The 22,209-nt window shown below is 45.0% G+C and overlaps 1 protein-coding gene across 1 annotated transcript; it reads right to left on the bottom strand.

Moving 5' to 3' along the window:
* Window positions 1–7: 7 nt before the first annotated feature.
* Window positions 8–19,140, bottom strand: PRG4 (proteoglycan 4). The gene is given in 15 exon segments (XM_050977569.1): window positions 8–138; window positions 1,074–1,199; window positions 1,320–1,499; window positions 2,052–2,208; window positions 2,890–3,029; window positions 3,436–3,522; window positions 4,361–5,677; window positions 5,680–6,171; window positions 6,174–6,518; window positions 6,521–6,672; window positions 6,793–8,390; window positions 8,392–8,966; window positions 10,468–10,569; window positions 13,904–14,023; window positions 18,471–19,140. Coding segments are annotated over 15 exon segments (5,592 nt in total). The 5' UTR covers window positions 18,568–19,140; the 3' UTR covers window positions 8–34.
* Between the last annotated feature and the right edge of the window lie 3,069 nt (window positions 19,141–22,209).

Genomic DNA, 22,209 nt, shown 5'->3' with positions numbered 1-22,209 from the left:
AATGGCATCTTGATTTAAACTCCTCTGCTGTGCATCACTTGCTGGGACAGTTGTACCAGTCTTTGGTTACAGTCTTTCCTGTGAGAGCAGTTACAGGCCGTGCTATTCTTTTGCCAACATCCAAACTGTAGTACCGATCTGAAAGGAAGAGAGGTCAGGATTAAATTCCAGAAACTACATTTAATTCATGGGAAGAATTCACAAATTCAGGCCTGCATTTTAATGTCACTTAGGCCTGGATAACAGATTTACTGTTCCATGTGCATAGAGGGAGCTGAGAGGCTCCAACAATAAATTTCTGTCCTCAGCTTTATTTTTCATGTGTTCTTGGTTGCAGTAAGTTTTATGGCATTGCTAATAATTAAATCTGTCCCAGGAGCAGGAAAGAATGTTCTTGTGTTGCTAGAACACAGAAATAGTCTTAAGAATTTGGAAATCAAACTAACTGCATCCACAACAATCCTGTACTACCTACAGAAGTGGGAAGTCCGTGGTCCCTGAGTGTGAATTAGCCTGTGAGGCTGATTCCTCCAAGGTGAGGAATTGGATCTTACTGACAGGGACTTCAATAGCCTGGTTTTGGGTATGGCTTGTTTTTAGAGCTATTTAGTTTTTTGAAAACTGAGGAATGCTTATATGGGATCCTGGCTGGGGGAATGAGTCTACCTAATGCAGGATCATAAATAATTTGAGCTTAGTCAAGTGGTTAATCTCCCTCCTTTTTGTGTTTTGTCAGAAACATAGTTCCATAGAAGCCATTGAAAAACTTTCTGTGTTGTGATCCAAAGACTTCAGTCTGTCATTAACATCATCCTTCATTTAAGGTTTGTCCCTTTGCAAGGTTGAACTCCCTGGCAATGCATTCCCCAACTAGTTGCTTTGAACCTTTGTATTTCATTGGTGTACATTGTCCTGATTTTTAATAGAAACATCTCTTGATTATGGGCAACATTTTAATTCTCAGGACTTTTTAGTAGTGCTGAAAGCAGTACCACAAGTGATAACAGGAGCTTCTTTCTTCCCCACCCCCATATCTTTTGAGGACTATAGTGATGTGCTTTAGTTTTACTTACTGTAAGAGAAGGCATAGTAGTCGTAGCCATCAGGCTTGTTCTGGTTGGGCACAGAGAGAGTTGAGTGGACAACCTTGGGGAGCCCTCTCCAGTACGTTGTCATTTGGATTTCCTTGCGCAGAACTCCTGCAAGCAAAAGGAACCCTCCGTGAGGAGCTGTGTCCCTACAGCCATTAAAACCTTCCAAACACAATGTTGTGTCAGAGGTGAAAGCATCTGTGTAAGAGAGCCTTAGTGCCCCCTTACCTGAGGCGTGGGGGTTGATCCTGACGGTGCGGATGACGGTCGGCATTCGCACAGCACGCTGGAAGCGCCGCCGGATGACAACTCTGGGGACAAAGGCTGGGTATCTGATGGTGACCCGGGCTCTTCTTTGACACTTCTTGGCTGGTTCTTGTCTGTACACGTACTGCTGCATGTTCCCATCTGAAATACATGTTTGTTTTGTTGGTTTAAAAAAATAAGTCAATCCCCCCTCAAAAAACACCCAACTTGATCAGGTAAGAAAATATCATTATATTCCTATCACACACAGGGAATCAATAACAACATTTTTGTGGCAGTACAGCATTCATGTAAGATAAGGAAATTACTTTAAAATAGGAAATCTGAAATAGAGATGGAAATTTCCACACATAGTTATGAACTAGCAAGATTAAAATATTCCCTTCTCAAGTTAATTAGAGACTAAATAGCTTTACCACCAGATAAAACTTATTTCAACTTTCAGCCAGTACAGTACTAGATTCCTGGATTCTCACCCTTACAGACCTGGTTTAAAATGCACTGAAAGACCTCCAAGTTCTAGTACAAATTTTTTAAAGCCTCAGGCTATTTTTGAGCACCTGGAACACTGGCATCACTTGCGTTTCTGTGTTTGAAAGAAATAGGTCCTGGGTCAAGAGAAATAGTGAATTCCTGACTAAGGCAATTGAAGCCCCTTTGATGTTCCCTGAACTTCAGGAATACCAGACATACCTCTTTTGATAAAATAAACAGATTCTGGTCTGTTGTTGTATCTTGCCACAGGGAGGGTTGCTACTATTCTCCCACTTAACCCTGCAAATCCAGTCGCAAGAGGTTTGGGATAGCCATTATCCATAACACCATTAGTGAAACGCCAGTACAGGGGACCCTGAGCATTTAAGGAAAAAAAAAAACAACAACAACAACAACAAAAAAGAACTTTAGAGGAAGTTGATTCCTGGTTATTCATCTGCAAAACAAACATGAAGAATAATCCATAAAAAGCACTAGCACTTTGATAGCTGCATTGTAAATCTGACTGGAATCACTCCTACATCCATACAAATGGGATAAAACTACTACAACTGCATTCGGCACCTCCTGCAGCTCTTTAACCTTTGAGTAGGGCTAGAGTATTTTAGAAGCTAATTTTTAAGAGGGGTTACTGAACAAAGGGGTTTCTTTTCTAAATCTCTTAAATTTTCATAGATTCAACAAGCAGCTTGAATTCCAGGACTGAGTGATTTATTGGGAAGTAACTGCATGACAGCTTTAATGAGGCCTGGGCATTTCATTAGCATTTTATTTCAAGCTGGGAAACATACTAGGAATAAGTTTAGGCAATCTTTTTCCCTAGTATCCAATCTGAACCTCCCCTGATGCAACCTAAGGCCCTTTCCTCTCATCCTGTTGTTCCCTGGGATCAGAGCCCGACTCCTCAGCTGTCCCATCCTCTCAGGGAGTTGGGCAGAGCCAGAAGGTTCCCCTAAACCTCCTTTTCCCCCAGCTGAGCCTCCCCAGGTGCTCCTCATCAGCCTCGCCCCATCGTGCCGGCCGGGACCACTCCCACCTTGATGAAGAAGGTTTTCCCATCGCAGTTACACCTGGAGAAGACGGAGTCGATGGGCGAGGGGATGCCCCAGCCGTCGCTGATCCGGCGGGGGTTGGTGGTCGGCGGGCTCCGGCCGTTCAGCAGCCAGTAATAGTGACCTGGAGGGGGGACAGGCGTGAGGGGCGCCGGGGACATCGCCGTCCTGTCCCGGGAACAGCGAGGGGACAGCGCCGTCCTGCCCCGGGGGACGAGGCTGAGCCGGCCCCATGAGAGATCTGAGGGGACGGACTCTGGGCTCGGGAGAGTTTCGTGAGGGGCGCCAGGGCGAGTGAGGAAGGAAAAAGAGGACGAAGAGCGACGGGGCAGCTGAAGGAGGAGGAGGGGGATGTGACGGTGAAGGTGAAGGATTGGGTTCCGTGAAGCTGAGGGAGGAGTAGGAGGCTGGGGCAGGTGAGGGAAGAGCTCCAGCGCTGTGCGGGTGAAGGAGGAGGGCCGGGGCCGGGGCCGGAGCCGGAGGAACGGGGCCATGCCGGGGCAGGTGGAGGATGTTCGGAGCAGTCTCACCTCGGAAGACAGCCAGGGTGCCATTGGGCAGGGCCACCATGCCGTCCGCTGGCTTGCCGCTGCACAGGTCCTTCTCGTCGTTCTTCTCTGCAAAACACAGCCAGGTGGGTTTGTTTAAGGTTTCACGAGAACGGCCTTAGCTTTCCCCTCGGCCCCGCCAGTGGGCCAGGGATTAATTCCAAATCGGGGACATGTTCTCGGGAAGGTCGGCTCTGGTGCTGTGGCCCCGGCAGTGCCGAGTGACCAGGTGTGGGTGTCTTTGCTTATTGCCACCTAAGTACCTGTAATTCAGGAAAACACCTGCAAACACCTCATGTGCTACATGCTTTAGGATTTTAAAAGGATTTTATTTTGTTCCTTTAGGCTGCTTTGGCGGCTTCTCCTCCCTCTCGTTATTTCTTTAAAAAATAAACCTTCCTTTAAATATAAAGGATTAATCTCTTTTAGATTGAAATTCAAGTATTTTGCATCTAAACCCCTATTTTTTTCCTCCAAAATATCTTTCAGTATCTGATACAAAAACTGCCCAAGAACCTGCAGGCTATGATCGTTTGATTAAAATAAACCAAGGGCATGAAAAAGGCTGTGGCAAAAAGCAAGGCAAGAGACTTCTTGTCTCTTTTATATGACTTCTTAGTAGGTGGCTACAAAACACCAGGTTAGGTACCATGAGGGAGGGTGGATATGCAGCCTGACTTCTAGCAATTTTTTCATGGGATTTAGAAATTTCTCATCTTTTTCCTTGACTTTTTGTCTGTTTGCACCTTCTACAATAGCAAGCAGGAGGAGGAGAAACTTACAACCAACAATTTTCAGTAGGACAAATTACTGAAACCAATTAATTTAGATAGTGTTCTAAACTACCTGGAGAATTTATTTAACTCCACAGCTGCTGCTGCTTTCATACCTGCTGGAATGCACTTACCTGGTGTTTCTCCAGGGAACATTGGCAGGTCCCCAACTTCTATTAAAGGCTTGTTTATCTCAGGCTCTTTTGCTGGCGGAGTTTCAGGTTCAATTGGATGAGGCTCTTCTGTGGCCTCAGTGATCTCCTGGAAATGTATTGTTGGCTTGGATGTCCCATTAGACACAAGATACATTTCTTCTATTGTGTCCTTTTTATCCCTTGTTGTGGTTTCTTTGGTAACTGTAGTTACCTCTTCTTTGGCAGTGCCAGGGGCCTTTTCAGTGACATCTTCCATTTCTTTTTCAGGTGTGGTGCCTATTTCTTTAATGGTTGTTTCCTCTTTTTTACCAGCTGTTGTCATCTCCACAATAACACAGGTAGCACCTGGGCTTTCTTTGTCTGCTGCTGGCCCAGCCTGCTCAGTGTCTGTAGTTGACTCTTTTTCATTTGGTGTTACAGCCTCACTGGGCTGAGGAGTTGAATCTTCATTGACGGTTGTTACCAACACAGTGGAACTGGGCAAGGGAGCTGTGGCTGCTGGTATTGCAGTCTTGGTGTCTGTAGAAGTTGTTTCTGATTCAGCTGCTGCAGTGACAGGTTCCTTGGCTGTAGGAGCTGTGTTTGGAATGTCATCCATACCTTTAGGAGAATCTCCTGGTTTAGCTGTTGTCACCATAGCAACAGTAACTGTGTCTTTCCCAGTTGCAGCTGTGAAAATGTCTTTAAGCAGAGTAGTTCTGTCTTTCTTTGGTGTGGTTGTCTCCTTGTTCTCCACTGTGGTATCTGAAAGCATCGTGCCTGCCCCAGTTGTGGGGGAGTCTTTCCCAACTGTTGTGGGTGCAGCACTGCTAGGAGAAGCCGTGGCTTTACTGGCCTCAGGGGCTGCAGGGATGGTTGGAGAGTCGGCATCCTCTGCTTTAGGGGTGGTGGGAGAGTCTGCCTTGGTTGTAGGTTCTTCTGGGGTTGTTTCTTCAGGTTTAGGGGTGCTGGTAGGAGAGTCTGCCTTGGTTGTTGGCTCTTCTGGGGTTGTTTCTTCAGGTTTGGGGGTGGTGGGAGAGTCTGCCAAGGTGGTCAGCTCCTCTGGGGTTGTCGCTTCTGGTTTGGGAGTTGTCGGCTCCTCTGGGGTTGTCTCTTCAGGTTTGGGAGTTGTCGGCTCCTCTGGGGTTGTCGCTTCTGGTTTGGGAGTTGTCGGCTCCTCTGGGGTTGTCGCTTCTGGTTTGGGAGTTGTCGGCTCCTCTGGGGTTGTCTCTTCGGGTTTGGGAGTTGTCGGCTCCTCTGGGGTTGTCTCTTCTGGTTTGGGAGTTGTCGGCTCCTCTGGGGTTGTCTCTTCTGGTTGGGAGTTGTCGGCTCCTCTGGGGTTGTCTCTTCAGGTTTGGGAGTTGTCGGCTCCTCTGGGGTTGTCTCTTCTGGTTTGGGAGTTGTCGGCTCCTCTGGGGTTGTCTCTTCAGGTTTGGGAGTTGTCGGCTCCTCTGGGGTTGTCTCCTCTGGTTTGGGAGTTGTCGGCTCCTCTGGGGTTGTCTCTTCAGGTTTGGGAGTTGTCGGCTCCTCTGGGGTTGTCTCTTCTGGTTTGGGAGTTGTCGGCTCCTCTGGGGTTGTCTCCTCTGGTTTGGGAGTTGTCGGCTCCTCTGGGGTTGTCTCTTCTGGTTTGGGAGTTGTCGGCTCCTCTGGGGTTGTCTCTTCAGGTTTGGGAGTTGTCGGCTCCTCTGGGGTTGTCTCTTCAGGTTTGGGAGTTGTCGGCTCCTCTGGGGTTGTCTCTTCAGGTTTGGGAGTTGTCGGCTCCTCTGGGGTTGTCTCCTCTGGTTTGGGAGTTGTCGGCTCCTCTGGGGTGTCTCTTCAGGTTTGGGAGTTGTCGGCTCCTCTGGGGTTGTCTCCTCTGGTTTGGGAGTTGTCGGCTCCTCTGGGGTTGTCTCCTCTGGTTTGGGAGTTGTCGGCTCCTCTGGGGTTGTCTCTTCGGTTGGGAGTTGTCGGCTCCTCTGGGGTTGTCTCCTCTGGTTGGGAGTTGTCGGCTCCTCTGGGGTTGTCTCTTCTGGTTTGGGAGTTGTCGGCTCCTCTGGGGTTGTCTCTTCTGGTTTGGGAGTTGTCGGCTCCTCTGGGGTTGTCTCTTCTGGTTTGGGAGTTGTCGGATCCTCTGGGGTTGTCTCTTCTGGTTTGGGAGTTGTCGGCTCCTCTGGGGTGTCTCTTGGTTGGGAGTTGTCGGCTCCTCTGGGGTTGTCTCTTCAGGTTTGGGAGTTGTCGGCTCTCTGGGGTGTCTCTTCGGTGGGAGTTGGTCCTCTGGGGTTGTCTCTTCAGGTTTGGGAGTTGTCGGCTCCTCTGGGGTTGTCTCGTTGGGAGTGTCGGTCTGGGGTGTCTAGGTTGGGGTGCCTCGGGTGTCTCTCTGGGGTTGTCTCTTGGGTGTTCTGGGAGTTGTCGGCTCCTCTGGGGTTCTTGGTGCGTGCTTCTGGGGTTTTTGGTTGGGAGTTGTCGGCTCCTCTGGGGTTGTCTCTTCAGGTTTGGGAGTTGTCGGCTCCTCTGGGGTTGTCTCTTCTGGTTTGGGAGTTGTCGGCTCCTCTGGGGTTGTCTCTTCTGGTTTGGGAGTTGTCGGCTCCTCTGGGGTTGTCTCTTCTGGTTTGGGAGTTGTCGGCTCCTCTGGGGTTGTCTCTTCAGCTTTGGGCGTTGTCAGCTCCTCTGGGGTCGTCTCGTCTGGTGCTGGTGTTGTTGGTTCTTCTGGGGTCGTCTCCTCTGGTGCTGGTGTTGTTGGTTCTTCTGGGGTCGTCTCCTCTGGTGCTGGTGTTGTTGGTTCTTCTGGGGTCGTCTCCTCTGGTGCTGGTGTTGTTGGTTCTTCTGGGGTTGGCTCCTCTGGTGGTGGTGTTGTAGGCTCCTCTGGTGGTGGTGGTGTTGTTGTCTCCTCTGGGGCTGGTGTTGTTGGCTCCTCTGGGGCTGGGGCTGTTGGCTCCTCTGGTGGGGGGGTTGTTGGCTCCTCTGGGGTTGTCTCCTCTGGTGGTGGTGTTGTTGTCTCCTCTGGGGCTGGTGTTGTTGGCTCCTCTGGGGTTGTCTCCTCTGGGGCTGGTGTTGTTGGCTCCTCAGGGGTTGTCTCCTCTGGTGTTGGTGTTGTTGGCTCCTCTGGTGGTGGTGTTGTTGGTTCTTCTGGGGTTGACTCCTCTGGTGGTGGTGTTGTTGGCTCCTCTGGGGTTGTCTCCTCTGGTGGTGGTGTTGTTGTCTCCTCTGGGGTTGTCTCCTCTGGGGCTGGTGTTGTCGGCTCCTCAGGGGTTGTCTCCTCTGGGGCTGGTGTTGTTGGCTCCTCAGGGGTTGTCTCCTCTGGTGGGGGGGTTGTCTCCTCTGGGGCTGGTGTTGTTGGCTCCTCTGGGGTTGTCTCCTCTGGTGCTGGTGTTGTTGGTTCTTCTGGGGTTGTCTCCTCTGGGGCTGGTGTTGTTGGCTCCTCTGGGGTTGTCTCCTCTGGTGGGGGGGTTGTCTCCTCTGGTGGGGGGGTTGTCTCCTCTGGGGCTGGTGTTGTTGGCTCCTCTGGGGTTGTCTCCTCTGGTGCTGGTGTTGTTGGTTCTTCTGGGGTTGTCTCCTCTGGGGCTGGTGTTGTTGGCTCCTCTGGGGTTGTCTCCTCTGGTGGGGGGGTTGTCTCCTCTGGTGGTGGTGTTGTTGGTTCCTCGGGGGTTGTCTCCTCTGGTGGGGAGGTTGTCTCCTCTGGGGCTGGTGTTGTTGGCTCCTCTGGGGCTGGGGTTGTTGGCTCCTCTGGTGGTGGGGTTGTCGGCTCCTCTGGGGTTGTCTCCTCTGGGGCTGGTGTTGTCGGCTCCTCTGGGGTTGTCTCCTCCGGGGCTGGTGTTGTTGACTCCTCTGGTGGGGGGGTTGTCTCCTCTGGTGGGGGTGTTGTTGGCTCTTCTGGTGGTGGTGTTGTTGGCTCCTCTGGGGTTGTCTCCTCTGGGGCTGGTGTTGTTGTCTCCTCTGGTGCTGGTGTTGTTGTCTCCTCTGGTGGGGGGGTTGTCTCCTCTGGTGGTGGTGTTGTTGGCTCCTCAGGGGTTGTCTCCTCTGGTGGTGGTGTTGTTGGCTCCTCTGGGGTTTGTTGTCTCCTCTGGTGGTGGTGTTGTTGGCTCCTCTGGTGGTGGTGTTGTTGTCTCCTCTGGTGGTGGTGTTGTTTGCTCCTCTGGTGCTGGTGTTGTTGTCTCCTCTGGTGGTGGTGTTGTTGGCTCCTCAGGGGTTGTCTCCTCTGGTGGTGGTGTTGTTTGCTCCTCTGGGGTTGTCTCCTCTGGTGCTGGTGTTGTTGTCTCCTCTGGTGGTGGTGTTGTTGGCTCCTCAGGGGTTGTCTCCTCTGGTGGTGGTGTTGTTGGCTCCTCTGGGGTTGTCTCCTCTGGTGGGGGTGTTGTTGTCTCCTCTGGGGTTGTCTCTTCAGGCGTGGGGCTGGTGGGAGGCTCAGTGTCAGTTGCTGCTGCCTCGGTGGCGTCAGGGGTTGGGTCTTGTGTTGGGGGCAGGTCGGTCACATCCATTTCAGTCAGTGGCTCCTCTGTGGCATCAAGGGTCACATCTTCTGCTGTATCTGGAGTGACAGGCTCAGCTTCAGTCGCTGGTTCCTCTGTGGCCTCAGGGGTTGTCTCTGCAGGTTCTGTTGTTGGGGCAGGAGTAGTTACTTGGATTTCAGGATCTACAGAACAAATACAAATTCAGTTCAGCCATTGGAATTCCCATGCAGGTAGGTATTGCCTTTAATTGTATTATACCCATTAGCTATAGGTGCTTCCTTTGGAATAGCAAGTCCTTTTTTAACAGCCAGACTAACCTGAACCAGGTGAAATGGGAGTTTGTTTTGTCTGCATGGGACTTTGCAGCAGCTCAGGTCAGTTTTAGCTGATCTCTTTTGGCCAGCCTGGCACTGCCCCAGTTCAGGGTTTAGTTTGGTGCCTATTGGTGGAGCTGCCTGGGGTTTCCTGCTGTTTTCATGGAAAGGAAGCCACTTAAAAAATAGTCCTTCTAACAGAACACTTCCCTGTCTGTTATTTTGATTTATTCCACTGCCCTACATTATAACTTAGTCTGTGCCAACAACCTGGAATCAGTGGAGAGAGGTAGGGAAGGAGGATGAAAATCATTCCTGAACACAGAGCCCTGACTGCATCTCCTGCTGTATCTTTGTTCCTTGGGTTGTTTTCTTCATTGTGATGTATGGATTTAATGTTATCCTTACCTGTATTTATAGTTACATTGATATGAGTCAAATTGTTATTCAGCAAGAAGAGTAAATGCTTCTGCATTTCAATCTCTCCCTAAGTATTCACTTTCTGAGATTTTGCAGATTAGTTCTGCATTCACAAATGTTGTGTGTTTAGTATGAGCAGAATATTGCAGAATAGGTTTCACTCCCATCCCATGTATCTGAAATACCACAAGCCAGCTGGAATCCTGTTAATGGTTATTTGAATTTCCCTAATTTTCTTTCATTTAACCCACTATATGGATTTTAGGTTTTTGGGGGGATTTTTTGCTGGTTTTTGTTTTGTTTTGGTTTGGTTGTTTTTTGGTTGTTTTTTTTTTATAATAGGAAATTCGAACAGCAGACAATAAGTACTCCAAATCTAAAACAGAAAGAAGAAGAGGGTGGGAGAATTAAAATATTGACTGACTTCTAGGGTCTTTTCAATTGTGCTTCAGATTCAAACTGGTCTCCTGAGTTATCACTTCAAATGCTGGAACACACTACCAAAGAACATAGGAGAGCAGCATATTTTCCAGTCAGAAAGAATAAATAAATAAATGTGTTCTCCGGTGCAGCGTAAGGCCTGGCTTGATTGATGCTAGAGGAACCTGCTAGAACATTTTCCTGTGCTGCCAGTTCACCACTGTTCCACCCTTCCTGTTCCAGCCCTGGATGCTGTCCAAAACTGACAATGGTCTGTACCCTGTTTTTAGAGGATGTGTGTGACAATCCAGTAGAGACACAGGAGACACCTCTCTGCACCATCTGTGCTAAGTGAACTCTCCAAAGTCCTGAGGGCTCGGTGAGGTAATCAGTTTATAAACCAAGTGCTTCCAAGTTTGGTAACTGTCTGGTAATGTCTAGGATCAGCTTTCTATTTCCAGAGCAGGAAAATGGTCTTTAATTTTCCTTCAGGTAACACCCATCCTGGTGCATCCATATACTTGCCTACCTTCCACAGCTTCCTCTGGTGATTCTTCGTCATCTGTGGAGGACCTTTTAGATGTTGATTTGTTTTCTGGGGGAGTCTCTGGGGTTGGCTTTTCTGTGTGTGCTGAAAGAGAGAAGTGCTCCCATTAACAGATTATTTTATCTTTATAGGTGCTTGGTGCCAACTGTATAAGAGCGATTACAACATTTCAGTGACCATCTTCCATTTAAAACTAAGTTTCTTCTCGTTTATAGGATTCTTTACACAATTATTTGTGTGAAAAAGAGCAAAAAATACTCTTTTGATCCTGAAGCGTTGCATCACAGTTGGGAGCAATATTTTTCCCAGAAGTTTGAGGTGAGGCATTATTAGCTAATGGCAATTTTGAGGTGGGAAAAGAGATGAATTCTGAGTGGAGCTCTATGTTCTGAAAATTTGTCTTATTTTTTTCACTACAGATGACTTGACTTTCTTGACTAAACTATTTGACTTTCACTACAGATAACTAACTCTAGTGGAAATAGGAGTGCTGTCACATTAGCCAAGAATTTACTTAGATAATCTCCTTGCAGTTCTCCAGATGTGATAATTCTACAGATGTGATTGTTTTGGAGAGATATTTTAAAAGAAATGGTTTCCTTTAGGGAGACAGGAGCTACAAAGCAGGCATGGACCAAGGAAGCAACATGGGTGTTAAGCTAACTTCTAGCAGGCTGAGTTTTAGGAGAACTAGGAGGTTGTGTTCAGATTTTTCAGCTCTGAAGAGTGAATGGAAATTCAATTGCATCCAGTAAGAGCCAGATAATATTTTGTAATTAATTGTTGGCCAAATTGTACAATTTGAAATGAGCTACTAGCATAGCTTTGTAGAAGGAACTTGTTAATTGTGAAAGAAATGTGATGGAGCTGAGGGAACTGGCCAAGTTATTTTGATCCAGCCAAGGGCCTGGTGTCTGCCATAGGTGTGTGCAATCGCTTTTTACAAAAGGAATGGGATTTTTGTCTCCAAGGGATGACAATGGTTTCAAAATATTTACTTTCACAAAACAAGGACGGTTGGGTATTGCACTATATCCTGAAACCTTTATTGAGGAAGAGAGAGAAATTTTTTGTTGTAGTTGAAGATGAATGACTCCTTTGAAAGCAAATTGCTGGGGAGGGGAATGTTTTGCTTATGTGTGTACATGTATTCAGGGATTAAAGAGCTTCTGCAGAGCAGGGAAGATAACAGGGAGCTCTGGATATGCATTGTACACTTGGCTTTACTGTACAGAAGAAAATGTTCAGAGGATGCGAAAACAGCAAATTTATTCCAAGAGGTTTAACAGATTTCTCAGTTACTCACACACAGTTTAAATGGTAGAATACTGAGTACAGTGGTTTGGGGGATTTCTGCTGGATATTTTTGACAAAAATTGATAGCAAAGTTTAGTACAATACAGAAAAATATCTTGAAGATTAGGAACAGTAGATTAATTCTTCATTCTATTTTAACTGAAGAAGTGAAATAGTTTAGCAGTGTTTTGTGAGTGTTTGGGTGTGATAAACTCAGCAGAAAGGAGGAAATATTAAGCGGCTTCATAAGCAGCAAATTCATCTCAATATGCTTCTAAGACCCTTCTCTAGACATTCAGCCAAAAATGCTGGATACAGACTCTATTTCAGCCTTAATTACTGTGCAGTTGTGTGGCAAAGCCAAGCCACTATCCCAGCACTTGGGGACCACTTGGGTGAAGAGAACCAAATGATAATTGTGACCTGTGTTGTGTGTCATGCTGCAGGCTTTGGGAATTGGCTGCCTTAGAGGTGGGCTGCTCTGTGGATGCAGCGCCCCTGTGCCAAGCCACATTTGTCAAGTGTGTTGTCAAGAAATTCATTTAGGTCTGTAGGTACCAGAAAGTTTAAGGACATGATGAAATTAAACATATTCTGTTGTTGTGTTTTAGAGTTCATTTGCTGGTGTCCTTAAAGCTACATGAGGGCGGGACTGCACCTCCAGATCTGTGGCTTTGTGCTCAGCTGAAACCCCACCAGGCTCTGCAGAAAAGGACAGAACAAAAGAAGTGACTGCAGGTCAGTTTGATTCTGCCCTGGACTGAACTTGCAGCCTAAAGGTAAAATGTGTGTTTCATTAAATTTTTTCTCACTACACTGTGAACATGTGTGTGGTGGTACACATGTGTCATCCAGTTCCTCCCTTGTGCCCCACAGGATGGGTTTCTGTGTTGGGCTGCTCTTCCCACATTGGATTTTAGATGGAGAGAATGTAGGATGTGCATATCTAATGCTACATGCTGCCAGTGACTGTGCTGAACCCAAGCAAGTGGTGTGGAGCTCCAGGTAGTGCTATCTCAAGGCACAGAGTAGCCATTCCCCACTTTTGGATTGGGTGGGGGGATTTTACGGGAGTTGAACTTTCCATAAAGTTGAACCTTCCACCTTGTTTTTATAAGATGAGCTCAGCTTTTTACTGCAATTCATTTATTCATCTGCCTAGTGGAAAAGTCCCTGGAGGGGTGCTGGGGACAGTGGCTTAATGTGAGCCAGATATTGCCCAGGTGGAGCAGAGGCCAATGGCCCCTGGGCTGTTCCAGCCCTGGTGTGGGCACAGGCCCAGGGCAGTGGCTGTGCCATGTGCTGGCACTGCTGAGGGACCTCGAGTGCTGTGCCCAGTTCTGGCCCTCGTGGCCAGAGAGACCTTGAGGGGCTGGAGCGTGTCCAGGGAAGGGAACGGGGCTGGGGAAGGGGCTGGAGCACCAGGAGGGGCTGAGGGAGCTGGGAAAGGGCTCAGCCTGCAGAAAATTAGGCTCAGGAGGGACCTTGTGGCTCTGCACAACTCCTAACAGGAGGGGGCAGCTGGGAGGGTCAAGCTCTGCTCCCAGGAACATGGGGTAGGACAAGAGAAAATGACCCCTAGGAGAACCAGGGGCAGTTTGGGTTCCCAGGCTACCCAGGGCAGGGGTGGAGTCCCTGTCCCTGGAGGGATTTATAAGCTGTGTGAATGTGGCACTTGGGGACTTATTTTAGTGGTGGCCTTGGCAGTGCTGGAGGAATGGTTGGATACAATGATCTCAAGAGGTCTTTTCCGAACAAATCTGTTCTGATTCCCCAGCTTCTCTCATTGAATTCTATTACTGATAGGCAGACCTTATCCTTACACATGGTATTCTGAGTAAGGCCTCTGACAGAGCATAGCTAGTGCCAAAAGAGCCTAATGTAGAATACAACTTTAAACTCAGAATTCACATCTTTGTGATGGCTTCCAGGATATCTACCTGTATGTTTCCATAAAGTGTTCATGCTTGAGAAGCTGGCCAAATTGTTTGTGAAATTAGGTTTTGTTATTTTTGTTCTGTTTTCTGTTTTTCAGTTGTCACCAAAGCCCACACAGTTTTGTTTATGGTAAAGCACCTCTGCTTAAATATGTCTTGGAGAAACAGATGGAGAAATGTCTTACCCTCTTTACAGTGCTTGGCGTAGTCTGGGCAGCATTTTCCGTATCGCTCGCAGTCGGCATCGCAGTCACACTCCCTTCCCCTCTCGAAGGCTTCGAAGCAGCGTCCCTCACAGGAGGTGGCTGTAGGGGCAGAGAGCACAGTCAGGCTTTGGGCCAGCTCATGTGCAACGCTGGGACCTCTCTACAGTGAAGTTGTTGGCTCGAGCTGGTGCCAAGGGCAGCTCCATAAAATCAGGTGCTTATCCTGGTTTGATCCAGGCTTTGTCTCTGATGTGGGGTTTGGATCAGGCAGTGCCACCAGAAGGGCACTGTGCCATGGCAGTGGCCATGGGATTGACAGCACGATAAAACCTGACTGCCGCGTTCACTTTAGCCAGGTCCCACCGTACGAGGCTTCTGCTTCCCCAGCCACAGAGCAGTGATCTCAAGTGATATTTAAATTCTGGGCTGGGTTTGCAGGAAGGTGTTCATCAGGGGATCCCTTTGCAACAAGAATGATGTGTCTACCAAAGCATTTCTGGAAAATAATTCACCTAATTAGGTGACAACAGAATGTACCTGGTGTGTCCAGGCAAACACTGCAACCTAATTGTGTGAACAGGTTAGCCAAGTTAGCCCAAGAGACCAGTTTGGAACTGTTTAATACCGTTCTTAAATTATTAGTACTAAAGGACTATATACCATGTTTTGACATGATTAATAAGCACACAATTTTAATATTTCATGTTTGGTTAACTTCTGAAACTTCACTGACCAAACTGCTATTTCATATCAAATAATGACCATGTTGTGTTAGAAAGAGTGTGCACAGCTATTAGACTTCAGAAAAAGCAATTTCTCTATATATGTCTCTATTGAAGTCATTGTCTCTGTGGCACACAAGGCATAAAATCATGTTTTACAGTTAAATCACTATCTAGAAAAATTAAGATTACTGTATAGGCAGATTCTGAACGTCTTTGGATTAGTGCAGTTGTGGAATCAGTGTTGATGCCAGTGGATCCATCCCACATGCACAGGTGAGAATAATTTTTATTATCTTAGGGAAATTTTTATTCATAAATAATGTCTGGCATTTCTGTCATTTAGTCAGTGTTGATTCCACACTAGCTGGACAACAGTCCTTAGGCAGACTGCCTGCATCCTTTCAGGATGGCATCTACTTTCAGCCTGGACTCACTGATTTAGAGTAGAACAGGGAAGACTTCCTCTAGCCTTAAATTTTGGGTAAATGTTGTGCAGAAGCCAGAATACCTTTAGAATCTGACCCACAATGAATAAATAGCCTCCATAATTAAAATGCCTCACTCTGCATCTTCAGCTGTGAGAAATGCTGATGTCCCCCCGCAAAGCTAAATGAGGATGGGGAAGACTGAAGGGCAAAGTGTCCCCAGTGTGTGTCAGGGCAGCAGAACTGGAATTTTAGGGAGTGCTAGGTCTGCATTTTGAACAACACTCAGTGGTGTAGCTGGTTCTGAGAAGTATTTGTTACTCCTGTAATCCTACTGGAACCACGGTGTAGTGTAACAAACTACTGTTATCCAAATCACTGACATTTCTGTCATTGGTGATTCCTAAGAAAATGCTTTTAATGCTCAGTAAAGCAATAATCTGTTTTTATTTACATTGTGCAGTTTTGCCTATAAATAAAGCATAAATTATACTCATCCAAACACCTTTTCCAGCAGACTCTGGACATGGTTCTGATCCAGAGTCAATTTCTGTCTATGGAAGGACACCCTGGCTTTGGATTAGACCCCACAGCATCCACACTTCTTAAATTTGAGTTTGAATGTGTCAGAATTTCTTTCTGCAAAACCCTAAATTGGCTTTTAACACTTTTTTTCTTTGTATAAGAGACAAACACCTACAGTTCAAATGCATTAAGGAGTAGAAAACAAACAGTAAACTGTTTTTGCCGATCTTGCCTAGTTCTGCTTTTGTAAAAAGCAAAATTCTTTGCTTGGCAATAACCTGTGGATACACAACTTTCTTTGGATTGCAAGAGGTTATCCTGAATATTTAAGGGGAACAACAACACATGTATGAGAGGGAACAAGGACACAGCAAACCAACAGACATTTAAGCATTCAGAGGAGACACTGGTGTGGTAGGGAGCTGGGAAGGGAATTTTGAGGAGAGGAACTGGCTGTGTATGGGAACTTACCCACTGTGCAGACTTTCCTGAAGTCAGGGCAGCACTCCATGTAGTGGTGACAGTTAAAATCACACTGGCAGTCATGCTCTCTAGAGTACCCTGCCCCACATCTCCCTGTACAGCTTGATACATCTAAAATCACACAACACTGGTGTAAGCGTTGCCCAACCACAATGGTCCTTAAGGAAATGCTGAATGGAAAAGGACTAAAGTTTCTCTCTTTCTTTCCTACAGATTGTGGTTTCTTCACTCAGTACTGCAGAAGTTGAGGCCTGGTGTGACCCCTCCTGAAGGTATGGGGAACAGAAGATTGCTCTGAGCCAGCCTGAGGACCAGCAGCAGCACATGTTCATGTTAGAGGGGTCTTCCACTGAGCCAACTTAACCCTTTTCTTCTGAAAACTAAGGAATCCTTGAGGGTTGGTTCTGTAGTATGACCAGAGGCTTCCAGACTAGCCCCTTAGATAGTAGATCAGCTTTGCTAAAATACTTTCCAATTTGATTCACCCTCTGTGGGATAATAGGTGTGCATCTGCACACCCATACCTGACAGACCCCCTAGGTGTCTGATTTTTACTGTTGGTAATGCTGTTCCTAATAACCCATCTAATCAGGCTAGCTTGCAAACTGGAGAGCACTGTCATAATACATACAGGTCCCTGAAGCCATTTTTATTGGAAGTTTCAAAATCTGCCTACTCCCTACACTATATTTTTTTACCCTGATGTCAGGGAAGAATTTGGTATCAGCTCTAAGGTTAAGAACAGTTGGAATTTAGCCCTGTAACTCCTATGAAGTACATTTTGTTAATTAGAAGATGATGTACTAGCAGACTAACAGAAAAGCTCATCCAATAATGGCTTTACTGCCTGACTGCTGGGAAATGCTCTCTAACCAGAAATGGTGCAGATAACAGGTGGTAAAACAAGACAGCAGGAGGTGTCTTGCTTTAAACTGTGAGCATTCCAGCTCGGCAGTGCCTCGCTACCTTCTGCTGCCAAATTAGATATTCACCCTGCAACCCTCCCCTTCCTCTGAAATCTCTGAAAACACAACAGCTAACAGCTTCTTCTGGACATGAAACATGCAGGACCACAAGTGAAGCATCCCTAAATACAAACAAAGAAGCTGAACAATCAGCAAGCCCAAACAGATAATCAGCTGAAACATTGAAGAACAACAAGGAAATAACATGTAACACAACACAACACCAAAGACAATTGCTAACAACACACACTCCACGTGTGTGTGTCTGAAAGAAGAGCATGGGATAACAAATATTATATCTATTACATATACAGTGATTCTCAGCCAGTACTTGTAATGCTTGTTAGCACTTTTCCACAAATAGAAAAGTGGAACTAAAGGATAACTGGAAACATTAATGGACTTGGGTTACTGGGCTATTAATACAGCAGTTGAAAAGACAAAATGGACATCTTCCTTTATGGATATATGCCCAATATATTGAACCCTTCTTCATTTATGGAAAGAAAATAAGTCCAGTAGTTCTATGGATATTATGTAGTAGTCCAATAGTTGCACCTCTTCATTAATTTGTTTCTTTTCAGTTTATGACTTGTAAGTTATGGAGTTACTTGTAAGGAAAGTGCCTGAATGGTCCTGGTTGCTGTTGGCAAAAGTCTTTATTTTTGCTGAAACTGGTGGGAAGGCATCAACTATCAAGGGGTCAGTGCAAGGTCACATCTGGCATGGGGTGTGCCCTGAGGAACTTCTCGGATACATGGCATTGTTCCTTCTGCTATCAAGTAGTAATAAATCATTTTCTACCAGCAAGTAATATGTAGTGTCATCCCCCTGAAAATTTGAGAGCTATTAGAGGGCTGCAACAGCACAGATTTGCTAGGGGGCATGTTCTGCTTTACCCTAATAGTGTTACTTTAGTAAGGAATAAATTACAGACCTTGAACTATCATAAGACAAATAATTCCCCAAATTTTCTTCAGTGGTGTTAATAATGGTGCATTTAATGTGAAAGCAGTTATCAAGGTAGAAACATTTCTTTCCCTGAGCTTATTGAAATATTTCTAGCCAACCTTTGTGGATATTCTCATGTTAGATTCTTTCTAAATCAAGCTGCAAAGCACTAGTGCTAAATACATCAGTATGAGGGCAAGAGGCTCTGCAGGCTGTCTAAAGAAAAAGCAACAGGTTCATATACATTTTACATTATATTTATATTTTTATGTTACTCCTCAAAAAAAGAGGACCATGCAACACCAAAATTTATTTTTTAAAATATTCAGTGGCGATAAAATGGAATCATATTTCCTATCTGAATAAAGTTCTAGAACTTAGTGTTTTTATAAAGATGCATTTGAAATATTCTTAATGTGTGTCAGGCACACACTCCTAGACACCCTCCCTTCAGCTTTGTGTGTTACAGTACCTTGAGAAGACACCTCTGGAATCAAGGACAGTGATAGGACCACCAGGGATAAGCATAGTATGTTCCATATGATCATAACTTTCAGGTACGACATCATTCCTAAAAAGAAATAATCTCACATCACTATCTACAGTTGACTTGATTAATAATTTTTAAAATGCTGTGCATATATTTATATATAAGACTAGCTTGATAAATACATAAAATAAATAATAAAGCTGTTCAAGGACAAATCGCTAATTTAGAATTGCTCCATAAATTCCCTCTTGATTATTAATCAATTAGCCATTAAATTCTGCAGTAAGACTAGAGAAATTCATTATTAGCAATTAATGAAATAAATTTTTTGCAGAAATCTGTTACATGAAGGCTGCAGTCACAGTCATCTTCTAACATGGGTACACTTCAGCACAACAATGTTTAAAGTTATAATACTGATAAATGAAAATCTATAAAAAAAACAAATACTGAAAGAACATTAGTTATTCAGCAACATAATTTTATAAACCATAACCTAACATTGAAATATGTCAAATGGAAACATAGGCTAAAAGTAAATCTTTCAGAAGGAAAACTTTGGATTTTCTGTCCCAGTTCCCTGTTCTCCTACTGGAGAAGAGCTGTGGATAAAGACAGGTGTAGCACTTACCTAGCAGAGAGTGTGTCTGCTCCCAGGGCTGTTCCAGAGTCCTTATATATTGCTTTGGAACTGTGCTGGGGTCAGGTAATTAGGCAGTTTGTTAAACACACCACCAATGACAGCTCATGACAGCAAACTTTCCACAGGGCTTGGAAGAGGGCCCGGATGACTAGACTAACACAACATCTGGAAAATACTCCCATTAAGAAAAACGATTACAGAAAAACTAAATAGGGACTTACTAGTCAAAACACATTTTGATTACTGAGAGAAATGAACAAATTGTCCTCAATGCAGCTGGAAGGCATTAGAGAGTATTGCTGAGCAATAAATAATCCTCACAGCAAATGCTGAGTGTATTTTCTTTCCTGTCAAATGGAGCTTAGGTGACAGTAGCCTGAAATGATGCAGTTTTATCTGCTACTGATGGTGTATCTTCTCCAAAAAGTTGTGAGAGCTAATTCATACAGACATAAGTAATTTACCACTTGCACTGAATATTTTGTACTTTCCCCTGAACTGAATGGAAATGCTGCCAAGGCATTGGCTAGAAATCAAAGAATTGAGTCAAATCACAAAGTTATTGAACATATGATATGTAAGACACCAAAAATGAATGAAAGAGGCCTTAATTGTTTTAATGGTCTTTGTGTTCATTGGTTCCAGATTCAGGATAGTGGAAATGGTCATTTGTAACTTTCAGAGACAAAGGAGGTTTTAACTGAAACTTTTACAGTCCTGACTTTGGTCTTTAGGAGGGATCTTTTATTCAGAAATTATCCTAAAGGCCAGAGAACTTTAATACTTCTCCTTTATTATATTACCTGAGTCACAGAGTAGTTCTGTTAGTCCCCAAAATAAATACAGTATAGTGAGCATTGATCCCAGTTGAGGAAAGCACTTCAAATGAGAATGAGTGTCTTAAGGAAAACAATGCAGAACAGGAGTGGGTTTAAACATGTGTTTGAATGTTTCCCTCACTTGGTTCATTGACTGAACAGCTTTAGTAATTTTATGCTAGAATTTCTAATTTCTGTATTATTACAATAGAGAGATTTCCATTCAGTCTTTCTGCATTGTGTACAGATGGAATAACTATTTGCTTCAATTAAATGGAGTAAATATTTCTTTACTTTGTGGGAAAGGGGAGAATGAGTTTTTATGGAGTTTATTCAAGGTCATACAAAAAGAAATGTATATTACTTGTCTTATCATAAGAGTTTCAGGGCTGTCTTAGTGGACTATGAGCTGGATAAAGAAACCCTGACTTGGGTAGAATGGTGCCTGTCTGTGATTATTTGAAGCCTGGGGAAGAAGTACTTGTTACAGTAGCCAAACAGGATCAACAAGATGAGGAGTTTCCTAGAACAGTACTAAGATCCTTACAACTTAATTAAGGTATAATTTGATCAAGCAAAACATCTAAGACTGAATTAATGAATGTGATTACTTTGAGATCCATGACATTGAGTAGATTTGTTGTCTTTTCCATCAATTCACAGCTGGTGCAGCTGTGAGCCCCAGTAAATACTGGCTGGCTACCTGAGGTGAATATATGTGTGTGTGTATAACTCAATAAAAAAGCGAGAAGATCAAAATTATTATCATTTTTCTGTTAACATGCCAGGGCTCAACTGAGTCATACAGTTGGTACAGACACACTTGAAAAATGGGTAGTTGTGACTGGCTGCCACATTGTGTTATGGATGCTACTTTTCGTAGGATTGTGTTTTTAATTTCTCTTCTGAATTGAACTTTTGGGTTGTTAGAGGTCACATGGAGTTGCAAAGTTTGAGTGAAAAGAATTTCATAAGTGGATCAGCAGGCTGTGAAGAGCACCTAAAACACCTTAAAATTGTAGTGTCACTGTGACATTGAGATGGGTGGGCAGATAACACTAAGGTGAGGGCTGATCCTGACCAGCTTTCGCTGGTCTTCCCTTTGTTTTTAGGCATGGATTTAGAAATCCTGTTTTAAATTATTGTTATAGATTCTCATAGGTGGCACAAAAAGCATTCAGGGCACATGTGCTGGGCAGGGTGTGCTCCTGCTGCTGTGCCCAGGTTGGAGTGCCAGGGAGAAGGGTGCAGAGAGGAGTGGGGAGCTGTAGGGGAGGGAGAGCTCCATCCCAAACACAGATATAACATAGGGAAAGTACAAAATGTTCCATTTCCTTCTTTTGAGTTCAGCTGCCTTTAGGGAAACAAGACTCATTACATTTGCTCATCATTCCTGATGAGTAAATAAGGATACATGGCTTCACCAGCATTTTATTTTGTCCTAAAGAAGCACATGGGACCTAATATTGTGGTTAGTCACTCCAATCAAAAAGAGAGAACCTTATTTTTTATCTGATTTCTATTGCTTCACTTAATATCAACTGGCCAGTCATTTAGTTTGGCAAGGCTTTCAGGCAACATAAACCCTTCATCAAACCTTGGCATGTGTATCCAAAATCTTATCTGTACTTCCAAATTCCCTAGTAGATTACATTTTGAAAAAAAACGAAGAGGTTAAAAAAAATGCCCTTCCTTTGCCTATGTACTGCAATGATCCCAATTACAGCACAATTGTTGTTATTTTTTATTTCTGGATTAACAGATTCCTTACGCTGGTACCCGTGACCTGGCGGTGCCTTTTCAGGCCTTGGCTTCTCCACAAGCTCATCAGTCAGTCACATTTATGATAGTGGTTTGTGAATGTGATCATATCCACTGGGATCACATGGAAAATAAAAGTCAGTGAAATCCCAGACAACAGTTGTTGGGATGATCTGAGCCTGGTCTGACAGAAGCCTTAGTGCTTTTTCAGTTCCATCATTGGTCCCCTTTGTAAACCCATTAGGATCCTCAGAATACCCTCTGACATGAGGTTGGGTGCTCTGAGTCCTGGGAGGACTCAGGAAGAGCTGCTGGGCAATCCCAGCAGAAGTGATACAAACTGAGCTGAGCAAGAAGAAAGGGAAAAGGTATTTGGAGTAGTGTTGGCCTGTTAAATATTCACTGATTGGTGAACCCTTATTTCACATAAAAGGAATCATAGAAGGAATGTAATAGCAAGTTAAATGAGAATGCTGGATGTCTCACTGGAATTACTAAG

Source organism: Serinus canaria, chromosome 8 (assembly GCF_022539315.1).
Source record: "Serinus canaria isolate serCan28SL12 chromosome 8, serCan2020, whole genome shotgun sequence".
NCBI lineage: Eukaryota > Metazoa > Chordata > Aves > Passeriformes > Fringillidae > Serinus > Serinus canaria.
The sequence above is the reverse complement of the archived record's forward strand: the minus strand, read 5'-3'. Positions and strand labels throughout refer to the sequence as shown.